The sequence below is a fragment of the Dermacentor silvarum genome, chromosome 3, assembly GCF_013339745.2.
Source record: "Dermacentor silvarum isolate Dsil-2018 chromosome 3, BIME_Dsil_1.4, whole genome shotgun sequence".
Taxonomy (NCBI): domain Eukaryota; kingdom Metazoa; phylum Arthropoda; class Arachnida; order Ixodida; family Ixodidae; genus Dermacentor; species Dermacentor silvarum.
In genome coordinates this window covers 201,564,793-201,592,105 of record NC_051156.1, presented here as the reverse complement: position 1 = coordinate 201,592,105, position 27,313 = coordinate 201,564,793, and the positions used below count along the sequence as shown (strand labels likewise).

General features: G+C 43.9%; 1 protein-coding gene across 1 annotated transcript in view; it reads left to right on the top strand.

Moving 5' to 3' along the window:
- Positions 1-27,313, top strand: part of LOC119446510 (uncharacterized) — a 329,517-nt gene that overhangs the window by 247,279 nt on the left and 54,925 nt on the right. Inside the window, 39 exon segments of the mRNA XM_037710951.2 lie at positions 700-828; positions 1,289-1,396; positions 1,501-1,623; positions 2,094-2,222; positions 2,417-2,551; positions 3,198-3,455; positions 4,158-4,286; positions 4,374-4,511; positions 5,181-5,285; positions 5,588-5,701; positions 6,225-6,362; positions 6,470-6,550; positions 6,661-6,786; positions 7,869-7,991; positions 8,768-8,833; positions 8,927-9,037; positions 9,162-9,278; positions 10,350-10,475; positions 11,358-11,480; positions 12,463-12,651; positions 14,171-14,302; positions 15,268-15,351; positions 16,392-16,514; positions 17,259-20,765; positions 21,357-21,521; positions 22,015-22,215; positions 22,765-22,896; positions 23,458-23,520; positions 23,632-23,745; positions 24,372-24,500; positions 24,639-24,728; positions 24,890-25,009; positions 25,257-25,319; positions 25,490-25,606; positions 25,788-25,856; positions 26,157-26,219; positions 26,340-26,405; positions 26,493-26,573; positions 26,991-27,116. Coding sequence (XP_037566879.1) covers positions 700-828; positions 1,289-1,396; positions 1,501-1,623; positions 2,094-2,222; positions 2,417-2,551; positions 3,198-3,455; positions 4,158-4,286; positions 4,374-4,511; positions 5,181-5,285; positions 5,588-5,701; positions 6,225-6,362; positions 6,470-6,550; positions 6,661-6,786; positions 7,869-7,991; positions 8,768-8,833; positions 8,927-9,037; positions 9,162-9,278; positions 10,350-10,475; positions 11,358-11,480; positions 12,463-12,651; positions 14,171-14,302; positions 15,268-15,351; positions 16,392-16,514; positions 17,259-20,765; positions 21,357-21,521; positions 22,015-22,215; positions 22,765-22,896; positions 23,458-23,520; positions 23,632-23,745; positions 24,372-24,500; positions 24,639-24,728; positions 24,890-25,009; positions 25,257-25,319; positions 25,490-25,606; positions 25,788-25,856; positions 26,157-26,219; positions 26,340-26,405; positions 26,493-26,573; positions 26,991-27,116 — 8,013 coding nt within the window.

Here is a 27,313-nt window from a genome sequence, read left to right as displayed (position 1 = left end):
TGCGTTCGAAACTGCGACGTACGGCGGTCGCTACAAATAAAAAAGAGTTATAAGCCTTAATAATAACGTACTTTAACTCGGCGTATGCGTACTGCTGCAGTCCTAACGAAAAACTTATATTGTTTCTGCTGATGACGGAATACGTAAAATCGACAGGAAACACTGTGCCTGCGATGAATGGCTGGAATGGCGGTGTAAAGTTTCGCTTCTTTGAAAGCTTGGCTGGCTTTTGTGTTCGTTTGGACCTGTAAAACAGGCAATCGCTGTTTCCTTGTGTGTCTGTATGCGGTACTGTGCTACTTGAATCAATGAGTGTGCTTTTAAGGAGTTAGCTTTGTGGCGAATCGCAGTATTTGTACCTTGCTTATGCAGTTTCGGTTTTCCCCCTTTGGGCGGGCTCATTCGAAGTACCGTTGGTACCTCTACGTGTGTATGCCCGCGTAGTGTAGTGTTCATGATCCTGATGTGTTGTAACGCCACCGCTCAGTCTTCGATACCACTACGCCTATAACTAAAACTCTTAGTACCGGCTGCTTATGTGCTTCACATCTGGTGAACTTGTAGTCACGGCGTTGATTTCATATCGCGAGCCTTTTGTTGTTTCCTGTCACGGCTAAATAAAATGCACCTTTCCTGCCTACGATGAGTTGGCGCCAGTAAACTACGCTATAATAATACTTTGAACGCTGTGATGCGCAGATATCAACGAATGCGCCCAAACGTTTGGACCGAACGGCAAGTGTGGAATATCTGCTGTCTGCACGAACACGCCTGGGAGCTACCACTGCAGGTGCCCCCCAGGAACATCGGGAGACCCGACTGTCCGTTGTAAGCTATTATGTACTGTTCATTTTTGCAGAGCTTTGCATTTGGTGTTCTTTTGTTACTACATCATAAACTGACGTTTATCACACCCGTGGCAAGATACTGTACATTGTGAATAGAGCAATGAATATTTCAGAACGAAACTGTTTGCTTGACCCTCCAGTAGGTAAAATTGCTGTAGTTTTTCCGTCGCTTCCATTTAAATGTGGGATCGCAGTTTTCTTTGAGTTTCTTCACCTTGGCACCAATCATTTGCCCACTTTGTCCTCAGCTTCTTGGCTTCATTGTTTTTGCTTTGAAGGACTACTCTCTCGTGGGCTGCTTTGGGCATATGAGATCAAGGAGGATTGTTAGTGAACTCGGAATAAAGAAATGCTGCGAATTCCAGTTAACAGCTCAGACTTTCGTAAGGAAGCAGCTCAAATATTCTTGTTTTTTTTTTTTTCTTTCTTTCTTTCTTCAGGTGTTCAAGTTGTCCAGTGCGATCGAGATGATGCCTGCCCCGGCCATGCTGTCTGCAGGGATCACCAGTGCTACTGTCCGTCACCCAACTTCGGAAATGAGTGCCGACGTAAGTTGATGTAACAATTTATTTCTTTTTCCCAATATATCGAAACACGTACCGTAGAAAGTGTTTTCATGCTTACATACTGTTCTTTGCTCTCCTTCGGACAGATCCCTGCGAAGATATCTTCTGCGGCACACATGCGAAATGCCAGCTCGACCATGCAGGCCAGCCAATTTGCGTCTGTGCTCACGGTTTCACCGGTCAAAGCAACAGTCTTCCTGGTTGTGTTGGTGAGCAGCTTTTCATTTCTTGCTGCAGCTGCTGCTAACTTAATTCAGTGGCTTAGTGGCTGTGGTGCGATGCTGCTGAGCGTGAAGTCACAGACTCGATATCCGGCCTTGGCAGCTGTGCTAGTAAAGATGGAGCATGGTAACACCCATCTCTTTAGGTTTAGGTTCACGTTGAAAGATTCCAGGCAGCTGAAAATAATTCAGAGCGCCTCACCCTCTATGTTTAATGCCATGGATGTTGGTTTTGGATGCTAAAACCCATCAGTTAGTGAGTAAAGAAATTAGCTGATTGTGCAGTAGTGTTTCTTTTAACCTTTTGACAACTTCCCAGCTTATGGGCGTTGGTATTGAAGTGATGTTGCTTCTAATATCTTGAACCAGAGCTTTTAGAGAACTTGGCTTGCTGTAAAGATTGTGTCTTTTCTTTTAATGAGTTGTCAACAACCTGGTCGCAAATTCTCTCGGTGCAGACATCGATGAATGTGCTGGAACCCAACCTTGTGGCCAGGGTGCCCTCTGCCGCAACCTGCCTGGAAGTTTCGAGTGTGTGTGCCCACATGGATTCGAAGGTGACCCCTTCAGAGGGTGCTTGGCAAAAGGTGAGGCAATTTGGCTTGTTTATTTTCCATCATTATGCTATTCCGACTGTGATCAGATGTAATTTGTATCTACCTTGCTGTGACTACCTGTCATATGTCTATCAAGAGTTGTGGCTCGGCAGAACCTGCTTTTATGTTGCCAAATATTCTGAACATTTAACTGGAATTTGCTGATGGTGCTTGCATTTCTGCAGAACAACAAGTCATCCATGGCTGCTCAACTGCCCGTCCATGCCCTCCACACGAGGAGTGTATATCGGTGGATGGACGCAGCCAGTGCGTGTGTCGGCGAGGCTTCACATATGACACCTCGATTGCTAGATGCAGGGGTAAGTGAGAGTAATTTTGATTACAGATGGTTGCACTCCTTAAAGCACATGGCGATCACCTAGCCGAGGGATGCTGATGAAACACAAATTATGTGCATAATTTATAGGATGTTTTCCATGAAATTGTAGCAATATCTCAAATTTCAAACCATATAGAAAAGAATTCGACTTTTTTTCACTTTTTCAGTCCCATGCTGTTAACCTCAAAAAGATCATGCTCTTTCCCTCGCTTGTCCAGTGAATACAACACTGCAATCAACAAGTAGCCTATGTCTTGCTGACAGCATGCTGAACAGAGAAGCACCAAGGCTTGAGTCAATACAAACATTCCTTTACTGCTGAATGTCATGACAATCAATTGTGCTGAGTGTGCCACTTAACTTCTAGGAAAGAGAAAAGTGAATACTAAATCTCACAGTCATATTTATGCATGCCACTTGTTCTCTTAAAAGCAGCATGCAAAGAATGACACATAAGTATATTGGTTAGGTTCAGCTTCTGTTCTAAACTATTTCAGCATTGTCTTGCATTTGCATGGGTCCTTGCTTTCTCTCACTCTCTCCCCCAATCCCACTACCGGATATTTTACTATAGGAATCAGCATTTTATCTTTAACTTAAGTGTCTTTCAATATTTGTTGTTGCAGATATCAACGAATGCTCGGAGTTCAAAGCCAGCTCCCCTTGTGGCCCGAGTGCCTTCTGCATGAACCTGGAGGGCAGCTATCTGTGCCAGTGCCCACGCGGCCACGTCGGCGACCCGTACACTTCCTGCTACCCGGAGCAGATCGATTGTCAGAAAGACAGTCAATGCCCTGGAAACACTATCTGCATCAAGGACCGTTACCAGAAGGGAGTCTGCGGCTGCAAGCATCCCTTTGTTCAGGAGGGAGAGTACTGCATCAGTAAGCTCATGCTTGTCACTTTAAACTCAGTGCTCTGTGTTACTGACAGCTTGGAGATGTCGCAAGTAATGCTGACATAATTAATTTATCACTGAAACACAAACTGTGACCGAATTTGCCTGCACTCAAGTTATTCTGAAATGAGGGAAATGCGGACAATGTTGATGTCTGCGACCTGTTCACACTTTATATTTGAGGTTCATGTGTCGCATACAGTTATTAGAATTCTGTACTGTGCACTTATTAATTTGTTGGTTGTTAATGTTCAGGTGTTACTATATTTTGTCTTTTGATTTTTTCCTTATTTGACCGAGTCTCAAAGTACACAAGTAAAAGCCTTATATCTGCTCAACAGAGTTTCCCTGCATTTTTCATTACTAGTTTGCTTGGATGGCTTATTGTACAGTGAAATTGAAAGGTTGGCTAAAAGGAGGAGTGCACAAGTATGTATAACGGTGTTGTCTGTGGTTAATACTTTTTGTCTTTGTGATTGTGTGTAGAGCTCCTCTTTTTCTATGACTACAACTACACCAAATGCTTATGACATTCACCATAAAACAAAGTGTGCATGAAGTGCAAATTTAAAGTAAGCATAGGTGTGCCGTATGCTCCCTTAACGAGAACCCCACTTGTTTGATCACCTGTGCTATACATAGTATTCTCAAATTAAAACTATCTTTTTCCCCCATTTCTTATACGCAGTGGTCAGTCGAAACTGCTCGACCACAAACCCGTGCCCCGAGAACCAGGAGTGCATTTTCACTGGCCCGAGCTACGGCTTCTGCATCTGCCCGAAGGGATTCACTCTAGAGGCCACTGGGTTTTGCCGAAGTGAGTCGCAGTGACATCAACACTTATTCTCATCACACCTACGCGAGAAAGTACTGCAGAGCTGACAGTTTTGCATTGTGTTTCCAGATATCAATGAATGTGAAGAGATCAGCGAGTATTCACCGTGTGGTGCCAACGCCCAGTGCCGTGATGCAGTGGGAACGTACCAATGTCTTTGTGCACCGGGATATACTGGAAATCCTCGACAAGGCTGTTCACCCATTCGTAAGCTTCTCTCATGTTTTTTTTTTTTTTTTTTTTTTTTTCCTACAATGCTTTGACTGAAAGCCAGCACATATGCTATTATTGCCACAGTTACTAGACACATTCAACTATTCTCAATATTTTTGCTGGCCCAATATGTTTCCAGTGCATTTTAAAGCCACGCCAAAACAACTGAGGACATAATCATGAGGCATGGATAGTCAAAACGTGCCCATGTTTGAGATTCAGGCTGTTGCGTATGTTGACGGGCAGCACTACAAAACTGACATTACTGGCCTGTCACGCAATTGTGGATGCAGTGACCCTGTCATTTCTGTCCTACCTGGAGCCCAGTGGTGGCCAGTCATAAATTGTTTCGAATTACAGAACATTATTTCATGTACATATCTGTTCCTGCAATGTCCCATAGTTCTCTTTTGGACATAAGCTTTGGCTAATTGAAACTGTACTGATCATTCAAAAATCGGTTGTCCCTGGGGGTTTGCATTGACTTGAACAGCCTTTTACCTTAATTGTGGCACACAATTTCGCCTGCCTCACCGCGTAATTCTGTGTGCAGTCTTTGTAGTCTTCGACTGTGAGCAATGTCTGTTGCGCTTGTTTTTGGCCTCAAAATATATACACATGCCCCATGCTTCAACGTCATCACAAAGCTGTCTTTCACTTTAGGCATTCGCTGCCGGAACGACCCAGACTGCCCGTCGAACGAGAACTGCGTTCGTGGACAGTGTCAGTGTCTTCCTCCGTACATAATGGAAGGCGACTCTTGCAAAGGTGAGCATTCTTCGCAGTGTTTATCTTTTTTATATTGTGGCACTTTGTTCACGCACTTTGTGTTATTGACAGTGTCACCTATGAAGCAGTTTATAGGAATGACAGAACAGCCAAGATGCATTCACTGAAGATAGTAGTAACGTGCAAGTTACTGAGCTAGAAAGACGAAAACCATACGAGGAATAAATTGTTTTTATTCGGTGCCATATTGCTTGCTTCAATTGTGGTTCGAATGTGTGAGCTGCTGCGATTGAGGAGTGAGGACCTGAGATGCTTCATGAGAAATCTTTCTCGCCATGCAGATCCTTGTGCTTGGATTCAGTGTGGCCAGTATGCGACATGTGCCATCACGCCGGCAGGACCTCAGTGCCAATGTAACCCTGGTTGCACTGGTAACCCACAGACTGGCTGCTGGGGTAAGCTTGACACTGATGACACTAGTATTTGCCTTTAGTGGAGTTAATTTACAAAGAATCTGTACTGCTCGCCAAAATATACCATGTGGTATGCGTGACGGACAATACCCTCGTATGGCACTCTGTTGCTGCAAACTGAAAGCGAACGAAGGGGGGGGGGGTTAAAAAAAATGTACCAACAAAATGAGTTCTTGGGTCTCTTGAGATCTGGTTGTTCAACATAGACGAAGACAAGCAAAAAGCAATTGCAGAAATGTGTTGGTCATCTCTGTTGTTTTCACTTATGTCATTCTGCCATTTGAATGAGCTTATTGCTAACTAACCTCGCTACCACTCAGTTTATTTTTTCGAGTCTATCACTGGTTTTCTCTTCAAGATTTACCACAAGTCTCACATTGCAGCTAAACAGTGGCTGCTTAATAAGCAGAACCGCATTTCTTTTTGCACATAATTTTTTCTCTTGCTTATGTTGTCTTCAGAAAAAAACTCAAGTTCATTATTCTGGTCCGGGCATTTTTTGCAGATGTGAACGAATGTACGTCGAACCTTCCGATCGACCCGAACGGCCCATGTGGAGTTGGAGCCATCTGCATCAACGTCATCGGTGGATTCCAGTGCGAGTGTCCGCCGGGAACCACAGGCGACCCATTTGGAGTTGGATGTATGTCAGATTGCTTTGTCGCTGCTCTCCGCATCGCTCAACTTGTGCCCTGTCCTAAGCTTGTCTCGCTAAAACGGTGGCTTTTTTTTTTTTTTTTTTTTCCGCAGGCCAAGGATCAGCTGCCTGCAGGTCGGACGACCAGTGTCCTCGCAACGCTGTCTGCGAAGCAAAAGGGGCCACTTGCTTTGGTGAGTTGCTTCCCTTTTCACATTTTTCACATCAATTTTCACATTTTTATAGGAAGTATTAAGTTATTGTGCATGATCCCGTCATTGTGTTGCCCTCCATTGCTCTTCAGATCCTTGTGTTACATCCGAGTGCGGTCCAAACGCTTACTGCGAACCGAAGGACCACAAACCAACGTGCTGGTGCCGGCCTGGCTACGAAGGTGATCCATACAACCTTGAACAGGGTTGCCAATCACGTAAGTCACAATCTAAAGCTCTTATTCTCATGTTACCGACTTCTCTGCACATTACTGTGTGTTGTATCGACTACTAACAATGTAATGAGGACTAAGAAGTGAGGATTAGGATGCAGAATATATTCAATAAGAGCGGGCACATAGTGTTCTGCACACATGTGAGCATGTGGCAACAATGTGTTGTGTGTAAAACAAGCTACAGTAAACTTGCTGTGGCCCAAACTTGGATATTTCAAAATTCTGGTTAACTTAAACTAGTCTCAAAATCCTGGTTCGCCTGCTATGTTTCCAGTGAATCCTAAAGCAGCATAATCTAAATAACTCAAATGTAGATTTCATTCATTTGGAACAATTTCGCTTCTGAAGTCAGAGGAGCGTGGCCAAAAATGCCGAATTGGGACACTTATAAGGAATGAAGAGTTCAAACACGCCCACATTTTATATTTAAGCTGTGTTGTGTGTTGGCGGGCGCCACTGCAGAATAGTGTCACCAGCTCACCACAACTGGGGTGGTGCGTCTGTAACAGAGTAGCTGCTTGGGCTGGTTGGTGAAACATTCTTGCGTCGAGGAAGCGGTCTGTCCTGTCGCCTTACTTTCGTTTCGTATGAATTGTGTACTAAATAAGGCTTTTCCTCGACAAAAGAGTGGTGTGTCTGTGTCAGTTCGTAAACCTGTTTCTGGTGATATATATATATCTGTTCAAGCATGACTAGGTGTGCATGCCTGTTTATGTTATAACCATTATTCTGTTCTGGGTCATACCTTATGAAACTTTAGATAAATCGAACAAGACTCAGCAGTCCCTAGAACATCTAATTTAATTAGCTAGAATTGGCTTTATCGTGAAGTATCTGCTGCATTTCCATAATAGAGCAGTGTCAACCTTACCTTTGTGTCTCTGCAATAAGATATGTGCATGGCTTAGGTTTAGGATATTCTGCTTATTTTGTGCTTGTGATTGCATAGTCCTTTATCGTGAATGTATTGTATACTCTAGGCAGTAAAATTGAAATTAAAATTTTTTATGTCTTTAGCAGTAATCACTCAAGTGCTCTCCATCTCTTCTTTTTTATTTTCTCAGCATGCTCCAAGGTCTGGTGTGGCACCAATGCACACTGCATTGTCAACTCGAGAAACGAGGGTGTCTGCAAATGCTTCGAAGGCTTCCGTGGAAACCCATGGGAGGGAGGAGAATGCTCACCTGGTACGCAAGTCGTCATGTTAAATAAATCAATCCACCAGTCAAACAATCAGTCAGTTTTATCAAGCCTTTAAATGTTCCACTGGCATCAAAAGTTTACGGACCATGGGTTTCCTGAGGGTAGAAATTCCGAGTAGCTTGGGCCCGAAGGCAGTAAAGCCATACAATAGTATATTTGCATATACTTTCACAAGCTGGAAATCAAAATTCCAGTCTACATACCCAGGCTGCAGAAATATTGAGCTTTCTCTACAGTTCCATGGCCCATAAACTTTTAACGGAAACCCTACACACTATGTGGAATGTAGATACAAGAACTAGCTTCTGAGAACCATTATTTATATAGTGAAACTACAGGAAGGTGCTGTTTGCTGTGTCATTCTAGCTGGCCTTGCACGGCATCAAAAAAATTCTGGTCTTGCAGAAAGGCCTCATTATTTTACAAAACCTTAATGCCTTAGTATCACAGTGAATAATATTTTCTTTTTTAACTGTGGCAATTATTACTTTGCACTCATCTTACTTGGGCACCAACTCATCTCTGGAGTAGGTTAATGTGCATGCCTGTTTCATGCTTACAATGCTAGCATTTTCATTCACATCGTCAGGTGATGCTCTTGAGTAGTGAGCAGGGTGTTTGCTGGAAGCTTATTCAATGAGGTTGCCATAATGATAGAATTAACCATCCTATTGCGTCACTGAAGCAGTGTCATTCATTGTCACCTCTTCAGTATGCGTGCAACTAAGATTTATTTATTTTATTTTATTTGCATACACAGAGTCGCACTGTTCAGAATCCAGGCCTTGCCCGAAAGGCCAGGAGTGTGCTGCTGGCTACTGCATAGGTTTGTTGACACTCAAATGACATATTTTCAACTATTCTTTCAATTCGCTATTACTTGAAAGTGAGCTGTTTACTTTTCTCTTTGCTTTATCAGATCGATGCAAGAACATTCAGTGCGGCATTGGAGCACGCTGTGACGAACAGACCGGCACCTGCGTCTGCCTACCGTACTTCTTGGGCAACTCGGAGGTCATGTGTGTTCCACGTAAGCAAGTTTATCGTCTTCCTGTTCATGACTGTGGGTTCAATGAGGAAGTGTGGAATATGGAAAACTGATTAGATGAAAGCAGCTAAACAAAATGTTTACCACATTGTCTGTTTTCCTGCAGCTATACTGCCACCTACGTGCAGTCCAGGATGCGGAGTTGGGGCACACTGTATGTACGCCGTACACAACAAGTGCGTCTGCAACCCTGGACTCTACGGAAATCCGTACACGGGCTGCAGTGAGTGCTTACCACAGTTTACCTTGGACCAGATCATAGCATTTCACTGTCCAGTACAATACTTCCGTAATAAGTTGCAGCACTCGGTCTTGCAGTGCTTTAGCTTGGACAAGCGACGGCACTTCTTTGCTTGAGAGTGTGCAGCTGTATGATGTTGTTGGGTTCCGCCTCCCAAGAACTGGCCTGCGTAACCAGCACAAGTCGCAGTATGAATCTTAGGACTGAACTGCTGTAGAACCTTCTCTGTAGTCACTCAGAAAGAAATGTGAGAAGAAACCCTAAAGGGCATCTCAGTGGCTATGGCATGTCACAGCTGAGCAAGAAGTCACAGGTTCAATCCCCGGTCGCAGTAACCAGATTTCGATGGCGGTGAAATGCAAGAACGCTTGTGAACTTTAGATTTAGGCGCACAATTAAAGAACCCCGGGTGGTTGAAATTAATGTGCAGCCCTCCGCTACAGTGCGTCTCGTAGCCATTGGTGTTGCTTTGGAATCGATAAACCAAATAGTGAGAGAAGAAAACACTGTTCAGAAAAATGTATTGTATGATACAATCGAATAAGGTAGTTTTCATATTGTCCACCACTATGAATGTGTCAGTGAGGTTCTTATGCATATGTAGAACCTGTTGTTTTTATATCCAGAATGGAAAAGAGTTCTGCACTATAGCTTAATCGTGGGCCTTTAGATGTCAGTTAGTTCTTGATCTGTATTTTGGGATTGGCATTGTATCTCTTGGTAAGAGAACAAAAGAAATACGACAAAAGAAAGCAAAACACGACAACACACCGCTGTGTTGTCATGTTTTTCTTCCTTTTGTCCGTGTTGCTTTTGCACTCTTACCAAAAGTATGATGATTCCTAACCAACTCGCCCACCTTGCTATCTTGCTCTGGCATTGTATAACCAGGAAGCATGCTTCTACGTTTCTGTGTAGCGCATTTATGTCTAAGGCTTCAAGGCAAGCAGCTCAGAAAGTTACTGAAGCAGCGTTAAGTCACCTACGAGATACAGTGCATGCCAGTCTTGTGCATGTAGGTCACTGCAGTGACACAGCCAATTGTGTTCTCAGCTCAAGACAAGCCACGCTGCACCGCCACCACTTGCGGAAGTAATGCCCAGTGCCATGAAACGGGTGACAAACTGGAATGCCGCTGTCCAGCGGGATTGCAAGGGAATCCATTTATTCGGTGTGACGGTGAGTGTAGTGGATGCTGCAATAACGTGCAAATACTTGTTGCTCTTCAGATAAAATGCATCCTTAAGTGCTCTGGACTTGCGTTATTCGGTAGGAAGGAGTTAGTATTCTGGGTTCAACCATCAACAGGCATGGTATTGGCTTATTATTAGTGTTATATAGCTTAGTATTAGGCATAGTATCAGCATTTTCTTAGTGTCAGCTTTATTAAGCTTTGTACTAGCCGTAACATTGTTATTTGAGTTAGTACTCTGCACTCAACCATCAACAGGCTTACAATTAGGCTTCATATGAGGCATAGTATAGGCATATCTACCAGAGTTAGTATTCTGGTCTCAACCGGCCATGAACATGTTTTGACTTAGGAGGTGGCTTCAAAAAGTCTTACTATCAAGTCATACTGCATATGTCTTGAACCAGTCATGCTAAGGTCATTCTAAGCTGCACAGTTATATTCATTGTTGAAATTTTTAAGTGGAGATGCACAGAACATGGATTCTTTCTAGTCATGTTTCATATTGTTGTCTCACTGTAGAGAGCATCTTGTAAAATTCTGTGGGCAAACAAGCTTGCATGCAAAGCACGTCATGCATGCAAAGCATATGCAGAGATCACAAGCTCAGTATAGCTGTATGCAATTTTTCACTAAGCATATTTCTTTATATTTGCTCATTGGTTAAATTCAGTGGCCAATTTCTCATTTTTATGCTACCTAGGGGACATTGATCAGTAGCTATAACAATCACAGAAGCATATGTGCAGCATAATTATCACATGTCTGTCTAGATGCAGGTGCTTGTCAATTAAGCATTGTAGGGCATGGCAACGTGAATTCAATAGCATTGTTTCATAACTACAATGCTTAACCCTCTCCTCTTTCAGACATCGATGAATGCCTTGGTACTGGCAGCATCTGTGGCACCGACGCTAGTTGCTTCAACACCTTTGGCAGTTTCAAATGCATCTGCCCAGATGGAATGATCGGAAATCCACTATTTGCCTGCAGTAAGTTTGTTGTTTTCTCCTTGTTTTAGTATTTTTTGCAAGAACCCCATGAGCAATGACACTTTGCGGTATAATAATTTATAGTGTGCTTGAAACTGAGGATCTCGCAAAAGTCCCATCTAGTCGGAGAAAGATCACAGTAGATATTTTCAGTGTGGCAATAAACATTTGGTCACACTTGCCTAGAGCCTGAACTTTGCCAGAAAGGACACTAGATCTAAGCATTTTCTTGCTTTAGGCATCCAGCTTCGAGCTTCGTATTGAAGTCAGTTGCCATCAGGTACATGCAAATCTATATAATGCAGCACAATCAATTTCTTGTTGAACTTATAATGCATGATGTGCCTGTTTGAAGTTTAGTTGTCTGAGGAATAATGAATTATGCATTGATGCAAAAGGATTATTAACAGGCTGTCTTTCGCTCGCCTTTGCTCTTACTTCAACATATGAATTCATACCTGATACTTGACGTTTGTTCATTTCAAAAGTGCACTACATGTGGAATAAAAGAGGAGGCGAAGGTGGTGCAAGACATCCAGTATGAATTGGTCGCATATCATTATAATCCTCTTGTTCAACCTCTGTTGATAACCGTAGTTATCATGTATTGGAAATCGTTGGCTCCGAGGACATCCTTTGTTCGAACCACTGTGGGTCACCTCAAGCCTTCATCTTCCTGTGAACCTCTATCTTGTTTGAATTGCGTAAAATTAGTAGTATTATAATGCGCACAATGCATGCTTCATGCTGTGTGCACCACACTAGCGCTGTGTCTGTCCAGACTTGTATTCCACAAAGTGAACTCTTTAAAACAGTGGTCGTGCCAACCAGCTTCATTCACAGCAATGAATCTTGTTCTTTCACGCTGCCTTCGCGCATACTTCAAGATGTACGCAGGGTACGTAGGCACACTAGAACTGTTTCAGCAGCATGAGCAAGAGCACGAGGAACTGATCCTGTGCCTCACTGTTTATCGATTCAGCTCCTCGGGGACCGGATACGGTGATACCAGGAGGAGGTGGCGGTGACGTACCTCCACCGCCAGTGCTGCCGCCCATCCCGGCCACGACCTTCACCCCTCCCATCCCACCTGTTGTCTGCAACACGGATCATGACTGTGGGCCTCTCAGTGTTTGCGTGCCTGGAATCGACAACCGCCGACATTGCATCCGTGAGTTGGCTGCTTGCATGCCTCGCGGATGAGTTACCTCTAACACAACTGCAGTAGTACCTCATTGCCTGTGGCTATCCGCTGTCAGAAGAAAGCTTACAGGTTTGATTACAAGTTATGTTGGCCAGGTTCCGATCATATCAGAATGCAAAGCTGCTTGTGGGCTCAGGCTTCTGTGCATGTTAAGTATCCCAAGGGTTGTAAGAGCAAAGCTACAAGCCTCCACTTTCATATGCCTCACAAGTCATGCGTAGCTTTAATATAGGAATATATTGACAAGTAATTCACTAATAGACAACGAATTAAGTGAAAGGTTATGGTATGCACTGTTAAGTGGCTGGACTGTGTAAGTTAGTATAAGCAGTAGGGTTGTGCGAATATTCAATATATTCGTATATTTGATCGAATATTACACTATTCAATATTCACTTCAGTTCGAATTTCAGTATTCGAAGCTTTCAGTGCACTCGAAACGAACGAGTAAGCATATTTTTTTTCTGCCTATAAGCTGCACCCCCAATTAAAACGCCCCGGGGGAAAAAAATGTGCATTTCATTTGCGGAAGTAACTGCATACGACACTTCCCTCTTTGTAAAAACAGTCTCCATTCCTGGATGCGTAAATTGTCCATGTTGTATTTTCAAAAGTGTCTCTATTTCCTACCTCGTCGGCGACACTGATGCCAAAGAACATTGCTCTAAAGGTGGTTTCACGGCAGCTCAGCATGTGCTGCTGTGAAACCACACCTAAGTCGATATTAGCATATAACCTGCACTACGATTTTACTGTGAAATTTCAAATTTGAAAAAAATTTACGGTGCGGCACTAAACAGTAAGTTTGGTGGCTGACACCCAGCAAAACAGCACTGAGTATGCCTAACAGCCAAGGCAGGCACGGCAGTGGACGGTAAACTGTTACGGGAAGTTGGAAACTGTCGCGCGAAGAAAATATCTGAATAATGGCACTTTGAATATAAACTAACTTCAGAGATGAATCTTTTTCCTTCTTGGCAAGCAAAGAATCATTTTTTTTTTTGTTTACATTTGTCAGCATCTGGCACTTACGTCAAGGTTTTATGCAAATCCCACCACTATTGCCTTAGAGATTATTTGATGCTAATTACTATTCCCTTCGACTTCAGTTCGAACCCAGAAATTGATATTTGCACAAGCTAAGAAAGCACAGCTGCTCTATTTCGGAATTATCTTTATAGTTTTGGTCTGGCACTATACTGAAATTGCCACGTTGCATTCTGCAAGTGTGCCTTTTACACATAAGCTTTTTAATGCTAAATTTGGTAGATTGCCGCCAGTCTCTCGGAACCTTTGTATCATAATTTGTCTCTTATGTCATGCACTTATCTTCAGATGTTCATACAGCGTTCTCTGACAACAGAGGGTACTACACAAAGTTTTGTTTTTTAAAGAAACACCTAGAGAATTTGGGATTCTGTTACTTTGGGATCCACGAAGGTGTTTGTTACCCTCATTTGAACCGTCGATAAATTTTCACTCATAGGTCCCTGCGAAGACAGAGTTTGCGGACCAAATGCAGCCTGTACTGTGGAGAACAGGGTCGGCGTCTGCCAGTGCATACAAGGATTCCAAGGTGACCCTGGCGACTTGGAGATTGGCTGCACACCACCAAGAGGCAAGTTGACACCTGTTGCAAATGCTGGCGTGGGAATTGTATAGACAAGAAAAAGTATGAGATGGCAAACCACAATTTAATGCTCTGTCAATTAGCCCTTCAGTCTAGCCTGCAGTGTATGGTAATCGTCTGTGACACAACCTTGACTCGGCAAAGTTCGACAAATGCTTTGTGCCACTTCTAATGCTTGTTGAAGTTGTTTTCAGCAAAGCAGTTGGAAGGCGCTTGAATTTATCTGGTGCATTTGCTTTGCACCGTGACGTCTGCATAAATTCTATACTGTGTTTCATACTTAGCAGGCAATGCTATGGAAGCTATGCAAGTAGAACGATTGGAGCAGCATCTCTGGGCATTTTGCAGTGCCAGCTGTTTCTAATCTGCGACACGTTTTACGAAATAACTACTTCACATATTACAACTACAACTTGCAGACATCAGGTTACATCAAATTGCATATTGTTTGGCCACCTTTGTGCTTCCACTATGTCATATACTATGATTTGATCGCAAGTGAAAGCAGTGCACTCTGACTGCTGGTCACTGAAGCATGTCAGTTCACTTGTTCAGATCTGCAACACGTTCCATCTAATAAATACGTACGTCATATTTCATGACATAAAAGTATGAGACCTAATGTTACATCAAGTTACGTGATGCGTACCTATATCTTTCTTTATTATGTGACACGCTATTTTATGGTCACAAATGCAAGCAATGAGAGGAGTCCCTCTAGCCATTGTAGCGTTGCCTGCAGTGTATGAAACGGCGTATTCACTCTGCAAGTGTTTTCAGTTAAAACTTGTGAGTATGAAAAAAGCAGCGCAATTACTTATCTGCTGGGTAAATTTAGCAGAGTTAGATTTTTCTTGTTAAGTTCTGCCCAACGTACTGATGCTACAAGCAAACCTCCTGCAATTTTACTAACTTGTGCCATTCTTTTTCTTTCTCTCTTTTTTTTCAAACAGCTGGAACCATCTGTGAAACGGATGATGCTTGCAATCCTAATGCTGCTTGCGTGGTCAGCCAAGACAACACCCGCAAATGCCAAGGTACAATTTTATTTACACCTGTATAATTTGTTGTCTCTACGTGTAAGTTTAAGTCACAAAGTAGCAGAAACAGTTAAGTTGTAACAATGGCATGTCATTTTCTTAAGTAGGTAGTCTAAGCAGTGTTGCCTGTAGAACACTGATACGCAAGATTGTGAGTGTCGTTGCACCATGAGTGATTGAATGCGACACGATTTTTGCAACAGTCTTGAAATTTTTAGCCTTGTTATTAATGAACACGGTATGGTTTTACATCATGGTTCAAAAACAGCATGACTTAACTTTTCATTGACAGGCCAGAAGGCACACCATTTGCCAGTGCCTTCACCACAAAGTTCAAAGAAAGAGAGAGCAGTCAACACTAAATGGTTTGCCAGAAGCTGTTTGCAGTTATTAAAGACTGGTGATTCAGGACAGATTTACAGTTTTTGGTGACCGAAATTTATAGCAGTGGCAGGCATCAGAAATTATACTGTGATCTCTAGTCTCTAGTAAGCTCTCTAATTAACTAATTCTAGCTAACTAACATTTTAAATGATATAACTGCACACATTACAAATGTTTAATCAAAGCCAGTTAGTGACTAAAGCATGTAGGAATGCAGAGACTAGTGCTAGTTCCGAAGTAGCTGAATGCATTGGCATTTCATGCAGTTTCCGACAAATCCTTCCATAAGCATTGCAACGCAAAACAAATCACCAGCTTATTTTTTCACTGATTCTCAGGACAGATATCTCAAAACTGGTGCTACTCCCATGACTCTTATCTAGTAGAAGTGCCTCGAGTAATGAACAACTTCAATCCAATTTTAATCTTATTTTTCTCCAGATTAATTATGGTGTACTTAAAACCAAGAAAAAAAAAGATTGTTGGCTGCCACCTAGCATTTTTATTTGCCAAAAAAGACACAGGTACACACAAAGAGTGTGTACTATGCTTAACTTGATTCACTAAGTTTGGAGTCTTTATATCTTTGTATACTTGTTATTTGTAATTTATGCCACTGTGTTTTATAACATCATCTTCCATCCTCTTTACAGATGTTTGCATCAACACTCAGTGTGGTCCAAACGCTGTTTGCCACGCCATTAGCCACAGAGCAACCTGCATTTGCAAGGATTCCTACTACGGTGATCCCAACGATCTTATTCGTGGCTGCACAAGTAAGTTGACTTGGAATGCACGCATTTTGCATTTCTTGACATTTGTTATTTGCAATATCTGTGTTGCGACCAGCTTGAACATTTTGCCGATAGTTACATCTTATTCAGAGACTTGGTGTATTTATGCGTTAAAGTAGTTACGAACTGTTTTATTCGATCAGCCAGATTCATCAGCCTGGGGCCGTATTCTGGGTCATCGATAAATTTTGGGGGTAGCATCAGTTTCAGTGGGCGCTGATTAGCTAAGAGAATGCCTGTTTCTGCAGTGAGGCATTGCATCACTCAAAAGTAAAGTTACCTGTAAAAGTGATCATTTGAGAATACAGTGTGACTGCAGTGTGACTGCAGTGTGATGTATATCATTAAGTAAGCAGGGTAGTATGCTAAGCTATGTGACATAGTGATAAGTCCTTTGCTTGTATCTGTTTAAAAAATTTTGCAATAGGCCCCATACTCGCTTTATTTTCTTAATATTGTGCAGTTTGCTTTTATGTAAGCTTGGAGGTAGCGTGAAAATATGCATAAAACTACAAACCAAGCATTGAGTGTCACAGATCTTGGTTGGAAATAATGCCATTTAATTGCATTTAACTTTACTTGCCTTTTGAGCAATTATCCAGGAAGCACTGTTTGTAGTTTTTTAATGAGCGAGCCTCTACAGTCTACAGTGCTTTGTAAAGCAGTGAAATTACAGACACAGTGTGTAGAGCCCTTATTCTAATCGATTATTCCTGCTTTTTGCAGCCAAACCACAACACGAGTGCTTGGAAAACAAAGATTGCGGAGAGCGTTTTGAGTGCAAACTTGGCACCAAGGGAGTCAAGCAGTGCAGAGATGTCTGCGAAGACAAGACCTGTGGCAAGAACGCTGTCTGCTTGGGAGAGCATCACAAGGCCATCTGCGAATGTCTTCCAGGCTACATTTATGATGGCACAGGCTGCCAGGTGCCCGATGACTGTGCAGTTGACCAAGACTGCCTTGAGCACGAGGCTTGTCGCCACCAGTCCGGAGGTAACAAGTGTGTCGACGTCTGCCTCCGACACGCTTGCGGTCCAAACGCAAGGTGCGTGGGACAGAAGCACGTCCCAACGTGCATCTGCCGCGAGTCCTTCTTGGGCAACCCGAACGACCGCATCAGGGGTTGTCAGCCGCTACTCGACGTCTGCGTCCAGGATGCCGACTGTGCGGAGAGCGACCGCTGCCTTCCCGATTCGAGAGGCATCAAGAACTGCACCAGAACCTGCATCAAGACTCGCTGCGGCCCTAATGCACACTGCATTGGCAGGCTTCACAGGCCTGTCTGCGAATGTCGGGAAGGTTACAACGGTAATCCTGGTGATGTCTCGCAAGGCTGCATACCCATAGCTCGTGACCGTTGCCACAGCAACCTTGACTGCAAGGGATATGAGGTTTGCAAGATTACTCCGGTGGGAATCAAGGACTGCATTGAACTTTGTCTTGACTACGAATGCGGACCGAATGCAAACTGTATTGCTATGGACCACCTGGCAGCTTGCGAATGCCTCCCGGGATTTGCCGGAAATCCCCATGACCTGCGGAGAGGATGCATGCGACACTTGTGTGAGCATGACCACGACTGTTCCGACTCTGCCGTATGTTTGCTGACTCGAGTTGGCATCAGGAACTGCACGGATCCATGCTGGGACAGGCGCTGTGGGCCCAATGCTGACTGCATCACAATACACCACAAAGCCACTTGTGAATGCAGGCCAGGGTACGAAGGTCTTGCCGATGACAATCGAGAGGGCTGTGCTCCTACTCCGAAGTGCCGAACAAGCAGTGACTGCAAGGATGACGAGATTTGCGCCGTCGACCGCAATGGCATCAAGAGTTGTCTTCAAGGTTGCACTACCACCTTGTGTGGACAAAACAGCGTCTGCAGGACGGAGAATCACATAACTATCTGCCAGTGTCGTGAGAACTTTGTTGGAGACCCGTACAATCGCGACACTGGATGCTACGTTCAACCTGAACGATGCTACAGGGACAACGATTGCCCTTCTATCGCTGTCTGCAAGAGGGTATTTGATGGCAAGAATGATTGTTACGACGCCTGTGAAGGCCATAGTTGTGCTCAGGGCGCTGTTTGCCAGGCGGTTAATCACAGGCCAACTTGCATTTGCAAGCCGGGCCTTGTTGGTGATCCCCTGGCGGGTGGCTGCCACATTCCGGATGAATGCCAGGTTGATGAGGACTGCAGAGAGGATCTCATTTGCCGACCCGATACAACGGGCCTGAGGAAATGTGTTTCTGTGTGTGTCTACGAGAAGTGTGCGCCAAATGCTTACTGTACAGGTGTGCGTCACAAGGCTCAGTGCATCTGCCCCCCTGGTACACAGGGGGATCCCTACAATCCTCACATAGCTTGCTTGCCAACTCAGCCTGTTGCTGAAGGTTGCACCTCTGACGATGAATGTGCCTCTCACGAGGTGTGCATTCATGGCGACAAGTGCACTGATGCTTGTGAAAGGAAACAGTGTGGCCCCAACGCAGTTTGCCGAGTGCACAACCACCGGCCATCTTGCCACTGTCTGCAAGACTACAAGGGCGACCCTGACAACCCAATAAATGGATGCCGGCCAAAGGACGAGTGCCAGCTTGACGAAGATTGCAAAAGGCTCACTGACGTCTGTCGAACTGACAACACAGGCAGCAAGAGGTGCTTCGACGCTTGCCAATTCAACAAGTGCGGGCCGAATAGTGTCTGCGTTCCAAGGCAGCACTCGTATGAATGCCAGTGTCGACATGGCTTTGTTAGGGACCAAGAGAATGTGCTTGCCTGTGTCGAGCGAGAGCACGACGAATGTCGCAACCACACTGGCTGCCCCACTACAGCCGCCTGCATTCCCAATACCATTGGTGTGATGAAGTGCGCTGAAGTTTGCATCAGTTTCAGCTGCACACCCGATGCAGACTGCATTGCATTCAACCACAGGGGCCGTTGCACGTGCCGAGAAGGCTATACAGGAGATCCCAACAGCAGAGGAGGGTGCCAGAAGATTCCAGAACCAGAGTGCATTAACCATGCTGACTGCCCTCACCCCAACGAGGTTTGTCAGTTTGATGAAGCCTACGGCGAGCGCAGGTGTCAAGATGGCTGCAAGTTCCTCAAGTGTGCCCCTCGTGCAGTATGCGTCGTTGACAACCACCTACCCAAATGCACATGTCCAAACGGCCTCTACATTGGCGACCCTTATGACCAGCGTGAAGGGTGCAAACAGGTGGAGTGCCTCAAGGACGAAGACTGCCACATCACCAAAGCCTGCTTTCCAAACTTTTACTGCGAAGATCCTTGCGTGGATGGCTGTGGAGTCAATGCTGGCTGTGTGGCTCAGAACCACCAGCGTATTTGCCACTGCCGTCCTGGCTACACTGGCGATGCCTTGGTTCGATGTGAAGAGATTCACTATTGTGATTCCAACCCTTGCCACTCTTCGGCGAAGTGTATCGATGTGCCCAGTGGCTATGAGTGCGTCTGTACAAACGGCTTCATCGGGGATCCATACCGCCAGGGCTGTCGCCATCCCAACTCTTGTCCTCACGGGAATGGGGACTGCCCTAGTCACCTTGCCTGTTACCCCGACCGTCTTGGTCAACCAATGTGCCAAAACCCCTGCGACCATTTCAAGTGTGGCTTGAACACCGCCTGCCGAGCTGAAGGCCATGCTGCCACTTGCGAATGCCAACCGCACTTCCGGGGAGATCCAGCTGTGGGATGCAGTCGTGAGTCTGTTGTCTGCCTGAGCGACCACGATTGTGCATCTGGCTATGCTTGTGTCGACGAGCAATGCCGTCTTGTCTGCACCCGAGAAAGTGACTGTGCCGCCGGTGAGAAATGCATCAACAGCCGATGTGTCCAGCCTTGCTTCTCCCACGTGGATTGTCCTCCGAAAGAAGCGTGCCTCAGTGCTGGTTACTGCCAAGTTGGCTGCAGAAAGAACAGTGACTGCCAGCACGATGAAACCTGCTCACAGAACCGCTGCCAGAATCCGTGCGAGATCAAGGGCTTGTGTGGCCCCAACGCCATTTGCAAGGTCAGCAACCACGAAGCCAACTGCTACTGTCCTGACGGCCTTACAGGAAATCCAACACCTATCATTGGCTGCAAAAGGCCAGTGGTTACATGCACAGGATCTTGTCCTAAGGGCTTGTCTTGCATAGAGAACAGGTGCCGAGCCGTCTGTAGTGGTTGCATCATTGGAGAAGCCTGCGTCAACGACTTTTGCATGTGTGAGTTTGTGGTCTTCGTTCATTAATCATTAAGTTGGGAATGTCCTTACCACAACGTACACAACTGCTGAGTAATATATAACTTAGGTGATGAAGGCATACAAAAAATGTTTGTCTCTTTCTTGCATTGGGTATGTGCAGCATCACTACCCTAGTGTTCCCTGAGCTTCTAGTTCAGCTTTCTCAAGAATAAAAAGTAAAGTGACTGACATTGAGTTCAGCCCCATAACACTGTGTTTAATGTAAGGACTAATGAATTCCTCCCAGCATGAAGTTTTGGACAGTGAAGCTATTCATGTAAATTTGGTTTTCAAGTGACACATATCTTCACTGGCAGCAGCTGCTGGTAATTGAAAAGACATTGGAAACTTCTGCCAAATCTGTGTAAGTTAAGGTTGCTTCAAATACAATGTTGCTGGCTACGAATTACAACAGTGAATTCATAAAGGCACAATACCAAACTGGCGTACTGTTTATCCCGGGGGACTGTATCATTCAACCTCTCCCAAGAGCAGGCTGCATGTAAAAACAAATTTTTTTTTCTTGCTATCTGAGCAATAAGTAATTTTTGTCCCCTCTCTTCTTTCGTAGCGGCATGCTCTGGTGACAGTGACTGCCCGGCTGGAGAACTCTGCATCCACGGCTACTGCCAAGTCGGCTGCCGATCAGACAGTGACTGCCAGGTGTACCAGCTCTGCTCGCTGAACCACTGCTCTTGCAAACCGGGTTTCCACACCGTGGAACATGGCTGCGAAGGTGACTCACTTGTTCTTCCCTATCCCAGCAACATGAGAAAATGTGCCAATGTAGGCCCAATGTTGTGTTACCATGGCCTTACATTGGGCAATGTTGGTGCAACATGGACCCTGCTTTCAGCACTTCTTGCGATCTGTGCATTTAACATAGATGTCTAGTGAGAGAAACATGCCACTTTGTTATATCCGATGCTCGTAAGCATATATTCTCTATACGCTGATATCGATGAGACACACTTTAGATTTACTTTTTTATCTGATAATTGCTATATTAGTGTTGGCCATATCAACGTTCAACTGTACTTTGCAAGCTTAGCTTAGCTTGGTGAAGTTCAACTGGTTGTCAGACAATGAATCAGTTCATGCTAGGAAAGAGAGCAGCGAAGCACACATTGATAGAGGCATTGATATGACTCTACTGCAGGTGACTTTATTTATAGGATATGTCAATGAGTTTTTCTCTCTCTCTTTTTTTACCCCTTTTTTCTGTTCAGATATTGACGAATGCCTGAACAACCCATGCCATTCCACTGGCATCTGTGAGAACACGATCGGCAGTTTCGTGTGCCGTTGCCCTGAAGGATTCATCGGAGATGGCTTCTCGGGTTGCACGAATCCTGGCGAATGTCCTCGAGGCGATTCAGATTGCCCGCTGAATGCTGCCTGTGACCAGAATGGAGTGACCAAGTGCATCAGTATGTTGCCCATTCATTATATCAACTCTAAAGTGGTGCATGCTGTTAACTCGCATTCACTCTCAGTCAGACATCATAACAGGCAATGCACATTGCATGGGCATAGCCATTGAATTGGAAGTTGGGATTAAAAATAAGCTTTGTGTATCGTTTCATCTTTACTGTCCTCTCTTATGCATATCCACTTTTTAAATCACTAAAAGTAAGTTGAAAATTTTTAAAAGCTTTCGGGATAGCCAATATGATGGAAATGCTGTTTAACAATTTTTAACTAAAAGTATGTCTTTTCTGAGCAATTATTACATTTGTCACCTTCTGAGTTGTCACTGTCTTTTCCAATGAGGAGCAACACTCTCGGGAACACCTTCAAAAAATTTGGGCGAGAGCCATGGTAACATTTTCTGGGAAACAGTGCTAGTCTCAAATGTATGACATTTTAGCTTATCGCTGGATAAATTACTAACCTTTGTCAGTGTAATTGCCAATTTCCAGTCTCTGTTTCCTTGCTTTCCCAAGACTGACATGAGGAAATGTTCTCCATATTTCCAGATCCTTGTGAAGAAGAGCCCTGTGGACCAAATGCAGCCTGCACTGTGGTGAATCACAAGAGACAGTGTGCTTGTCCTCGAAGTGCCCTGTACACCGGCGATCCTTATGACAAGAACAGAGGTTGTGTTCAAGGTAAAGTTTGTTCACCTCGGAGGTCTTATCCATCCAGCAATGATTTTCTGTACTCGACTTTCGTTGATGTGGCACTGGTCAATTCAACATTCTTCTTAATTCTGATGTGTTTTGAAGTTCCAATAGGCACTCACAATTTTTAAAGCCCTTCCTTTAATTCTCATGCTAAAAAAACTACTTTGAACCAGTTTTGCATTTCTTAGTGGGGTTGGGTTGATGGAAGTCGACTTAGCTTATACAGTACTATTTGTTTGCTTTCTAAGAAAGCACATAGTCACACTTCTGCAAATTTTATTGCAGTGACATTAACCAAGCATTTTGTCTTCTGCTCCTCTTATGCATACTTGTTTTTCCAAACAAAGATAATCTTTTATATCTTCTTTTTTTTTTCTATGTGAGGGTTATTCGCTGAGTTGTGCATAATTATTGATGCCAGTAAATATGTTATCATCCAAGTTCTATCGTTTTATGCCTAAGTGCAGTTTAACCACTGATAAGATCAGGAGCACATCATTGATGAGCTGGATGATGCTTAGTAAATAAACATTGTTTTTCTTGCAGTGGACTGCCTTCATGACACGGACTGCCCAGTCAACCAAGAATGTGTTCATTTTGTTTGTGAAAGTAAGTGTACCAGGGACTGAGCCATGTATATTAAAGTATTGTGTCTTGATGTCGCTTTCAATCTCGTTACTGCTGTTGTGTTGCTCAAAGCATACATGTATTCCTTTGCAGGCCCATGTGACAGGGTACAGTGTGGACCTCATGGTACCTGTACTGTTAAGGACCGCCAGGCTTTCTGTGAATGCAAGTTGGGCTACGAGAACAATGGAAGACTCAACTGTGTTGGTAAGGCTACTGGTCAACTATTCGCTGCACTGCTGTATGCTGCGCTGCTGTATCATGAAGCTTCAATTGTTATCATTGTGTTTGTGCACACGGTTATGATACAGATTTCTCCTTACAGTGCTTTATTTGTACGAATATAATGCGATACTTTTTTGTATAATCGCTCGTCTAAGCATGGGCGTTGTCATCAGAACTGAGCTTTTCCCCGTTTACCGTTCAGGGCATGCTGAGCTTAGCCACCAGGCAAGTTAGCTGTGCAGAAAAGGCAGCATCCCACTGTCGTTGTGAATATGGGTGTCTATGTAGTGGAGAGGGCGTCCCTTCAAGGAATCTAGAGTGGAACATGGGGAAAGGGTATGATGGAGCTGAGCAGTCTGAATACCTGCTTCACATCCATGATATGGATGGATTTCCTGTCGCACTATGCTAAAATGCTTGATTTGAAACGTAAAGTTGCGACTTGTGTCAGAATTGCAACACATTTATTTCTGGTTAATTATAGTGCCCCTTGGGATCATATTTGCAGTCATAAATGTAACGCTGTAATGGTACTCAATATAATGGCATTCAGTATGTGTGCATGCATTTCTACATTCACATTGGTGTTTTGCTCTTGTTTCTTTTAGATACGGATGAATGCAAACAGCACCCATGCCACTACACTGCCATATGTGAGAACAATCCGGGAAGCTACATCTGTCGATGCCCTAGCAATTTGATTGGCGATGCCTACGGAAAGCAGGGAAGCGTTGGATGTAAGTGTGGCACTGTTTATTGTGCTGTGCGCTTAAGCATTTTTGTGCCAAATAAAGAGTTGCTGATCGATTTCTGTTAAATTGTTTCACTTATTGATGACAGCACGTATTAACCTGAGCTTTTTCTTTTTTTTGCAGGTCATGATCCAAACATTTGCTACAATGGAAATGCTGATTGCCCTCCAACATCTGCTTGTATTGACATCAATGGAACACCGTACTGCAGAGGTTTGTAATCACCTTTCAAGAAGATGGCAAAGAGTTGACTTCAGTATTTTTGATCTTGCTCTACATGTGCTAGTGACAGTCGAAAGGATAATAAGTTTGTTGTCATTGTTTATTGGCGCTACCTTCTCTTCTTAAATGCTTTTTTGCCTCGCCAATTTCAGACTTGTGTGAAGACCCAACGACATGCGGTATCAATGCCAACTGTAGCACTGTTAACCACAGAGCTGTTTGCTCTTGTCGTCCCGGATATACAGGCAATGCAAAGCACCGCTGTGAGCTGGGTGAGTATTAGTTGCTTAAACTATTATAATAACGAACACAATTAAAATGAATTGGTAATCTCTTCCCAAACTATGGTCAAAGCCAGTGCTTCATATTTCTTTTGCGATAATTCTGAGCATGTAATATTGCACACTTGTTACACACAGAAAAAAAAAACCTGTGGCCTGCAAACTTGCTCAGTGTCACACGCTTTATTTCTAACATTGCTTTCTTCTTCTTTTTTTTTTCTCCACGATAATGTTTTAGTTGAATGCACACGGGACGAAGAGTGCCGCAGCACTGACATCTGCATCCGAAACAAATGCGTTGGTGAGTTTTGTGTAGAATGTAGTATGTATATTTACAACATAATAGCAAGGCTCACAGCTCCATCTGAATGCTCTGAACTCAGATGTGTACTGTGCTCTCCCTACCAAATGCCAGATGTCCATGTGAGGACTCGAGCTGCCTCTAACATGCTTTTTGCTCCTGCATTGTAGATTCGTGCCAGAGCAACGCCAAATGTGGCGTGAACACCATCTGCGTCTCTCAGGACCACCAGGCAATCTGTAGGTGCCGGGACGGTTTCCGTGGCAACCCCAGCACGGGATGCATAAGTGAGTATAGCTGACGATTAAGGCCTTCGGAGACATGTGCACATGTGCAGTTGAAAAGAATTCTTGTGTACATGTACGCAGTAAACTAGATAGTCTTAATTTGCACTGCTGTTATTTCTTTGTCTGCCATTCAGATTATCACAGCTTCTAAGTGTTTTTTTATTTTCCTCTTTCATTGCAGAAAATATTCCCTGCTCGACCGACGATGGATGCCCGATTGGAGAGTTTTGTTACAAGGGGCTCTGCAGAGGTGAGTCTGTACACCTTGTCATAGGCTTTCAAGTTACTTTAGACGGTACTTCCATACTTGTCTGGTTCATTCAGCAGGGTTGTTCTTTTCATCTTTTCTGTCACTGAGAGGGGAAAAAAAAAGATTTTGTATTTTTTGAACCTAAAGAATTCGAGCCGCTAATAACCTAACGTCTATAAATACTTGTTTCATTCATCTTGACCCGATTTAATAAAGTGAATCACAATTAATGTGCGCTCGTTTTCTTACAACTACTCGTGGCCTAGCATTTACTGACGCAAACCTTGGTCTCTTTTTCAGTATATTGCCAGTCGGACAGAGAGTGTGGCAGCAACGAAATCTGCGAAGATGGTAGATGCAGAGGTAAGGACAATGTGCCTTAAATTCTCAAAGAATAGTGCATTTGATTCACGAGAAACTGATGGCCATCAGCAAATGTCATCAGCGAAATTTAAATTACAACCACCATTTCATTCATTGCAGAAATTTGCCGGTCCAACAGTGACTGTCCTGACCAGTTCCGATGTGTCACTGGCAACTGCGAGCCAGGTTGGTTCAAAGATCATTTCATAAATGATTTGGTTGGTCTTGAATGGCTCAGGACCGATCGCTGAGCCTATGTGTTTGTTTTTTCAGTTGACAGATGCTTTACCAACACCGAATGTACTGAAAACCAAGTTTGCAGATCAAGCGACAGAGGCTATGATACTTGTGGAGGTGAGTGAAAAATGTGACAGCTGGTGTTCACAACCAAAGTTCATCGCATAATTGGAATAAAAATTGCTTCTCCAAAGCCAGGAAGGTTTTGACTTGCTATCTTTTTTTTGTGTGTGTTAAATCTTACGCCATTTAAGCTCCCTTGCCTCATTTTCTTGTTTGGTGAGTGACTGTAAATAAACTGCTTTTTACTTCAGCAGACCTAAACTTGAAAAAAGTCATTTTGCTTGCAGATCAGTAGTCTTTCATGTTGTTTGTTGATGAATATTTGCGTTTAAGCTAACAGGTACCAATCTTATTTTTGGGGGGTTAAGCTTGCAATGACAGGTGCTTACTGCATACCACAATGTGCATGATTTGTGAACTGGCATTTTAACCTACCAACACTTATTCAAGCATGTTTGGGTACCATTACAGATCCTTGTGAGAACATCCTGTGTGGTAGAAATGCCATCTGCATCTCCAACAAGCACAGTGCCGTCTGCCAGTGTCTAGATGGATACGTTGGCGACCCTCTCGATCAAAGGCAGGGCTGCATCAAAGGTGTGAAGTATTTCCTTATTCTGTCTGTTCCTAACTGGTATTCAGTCATGTTGACACTCAAAGCAAAGGTACCTTTACTGAATCATGTTGCTGAAAGTTATACTTGAATAGTTGTACTAGTAGCCACAGTGATGGCTAGTTCCCAGTCCAATATTGCTCAGCCATATTAGACTGGGATCAAAGGATAGCAAAGTGCA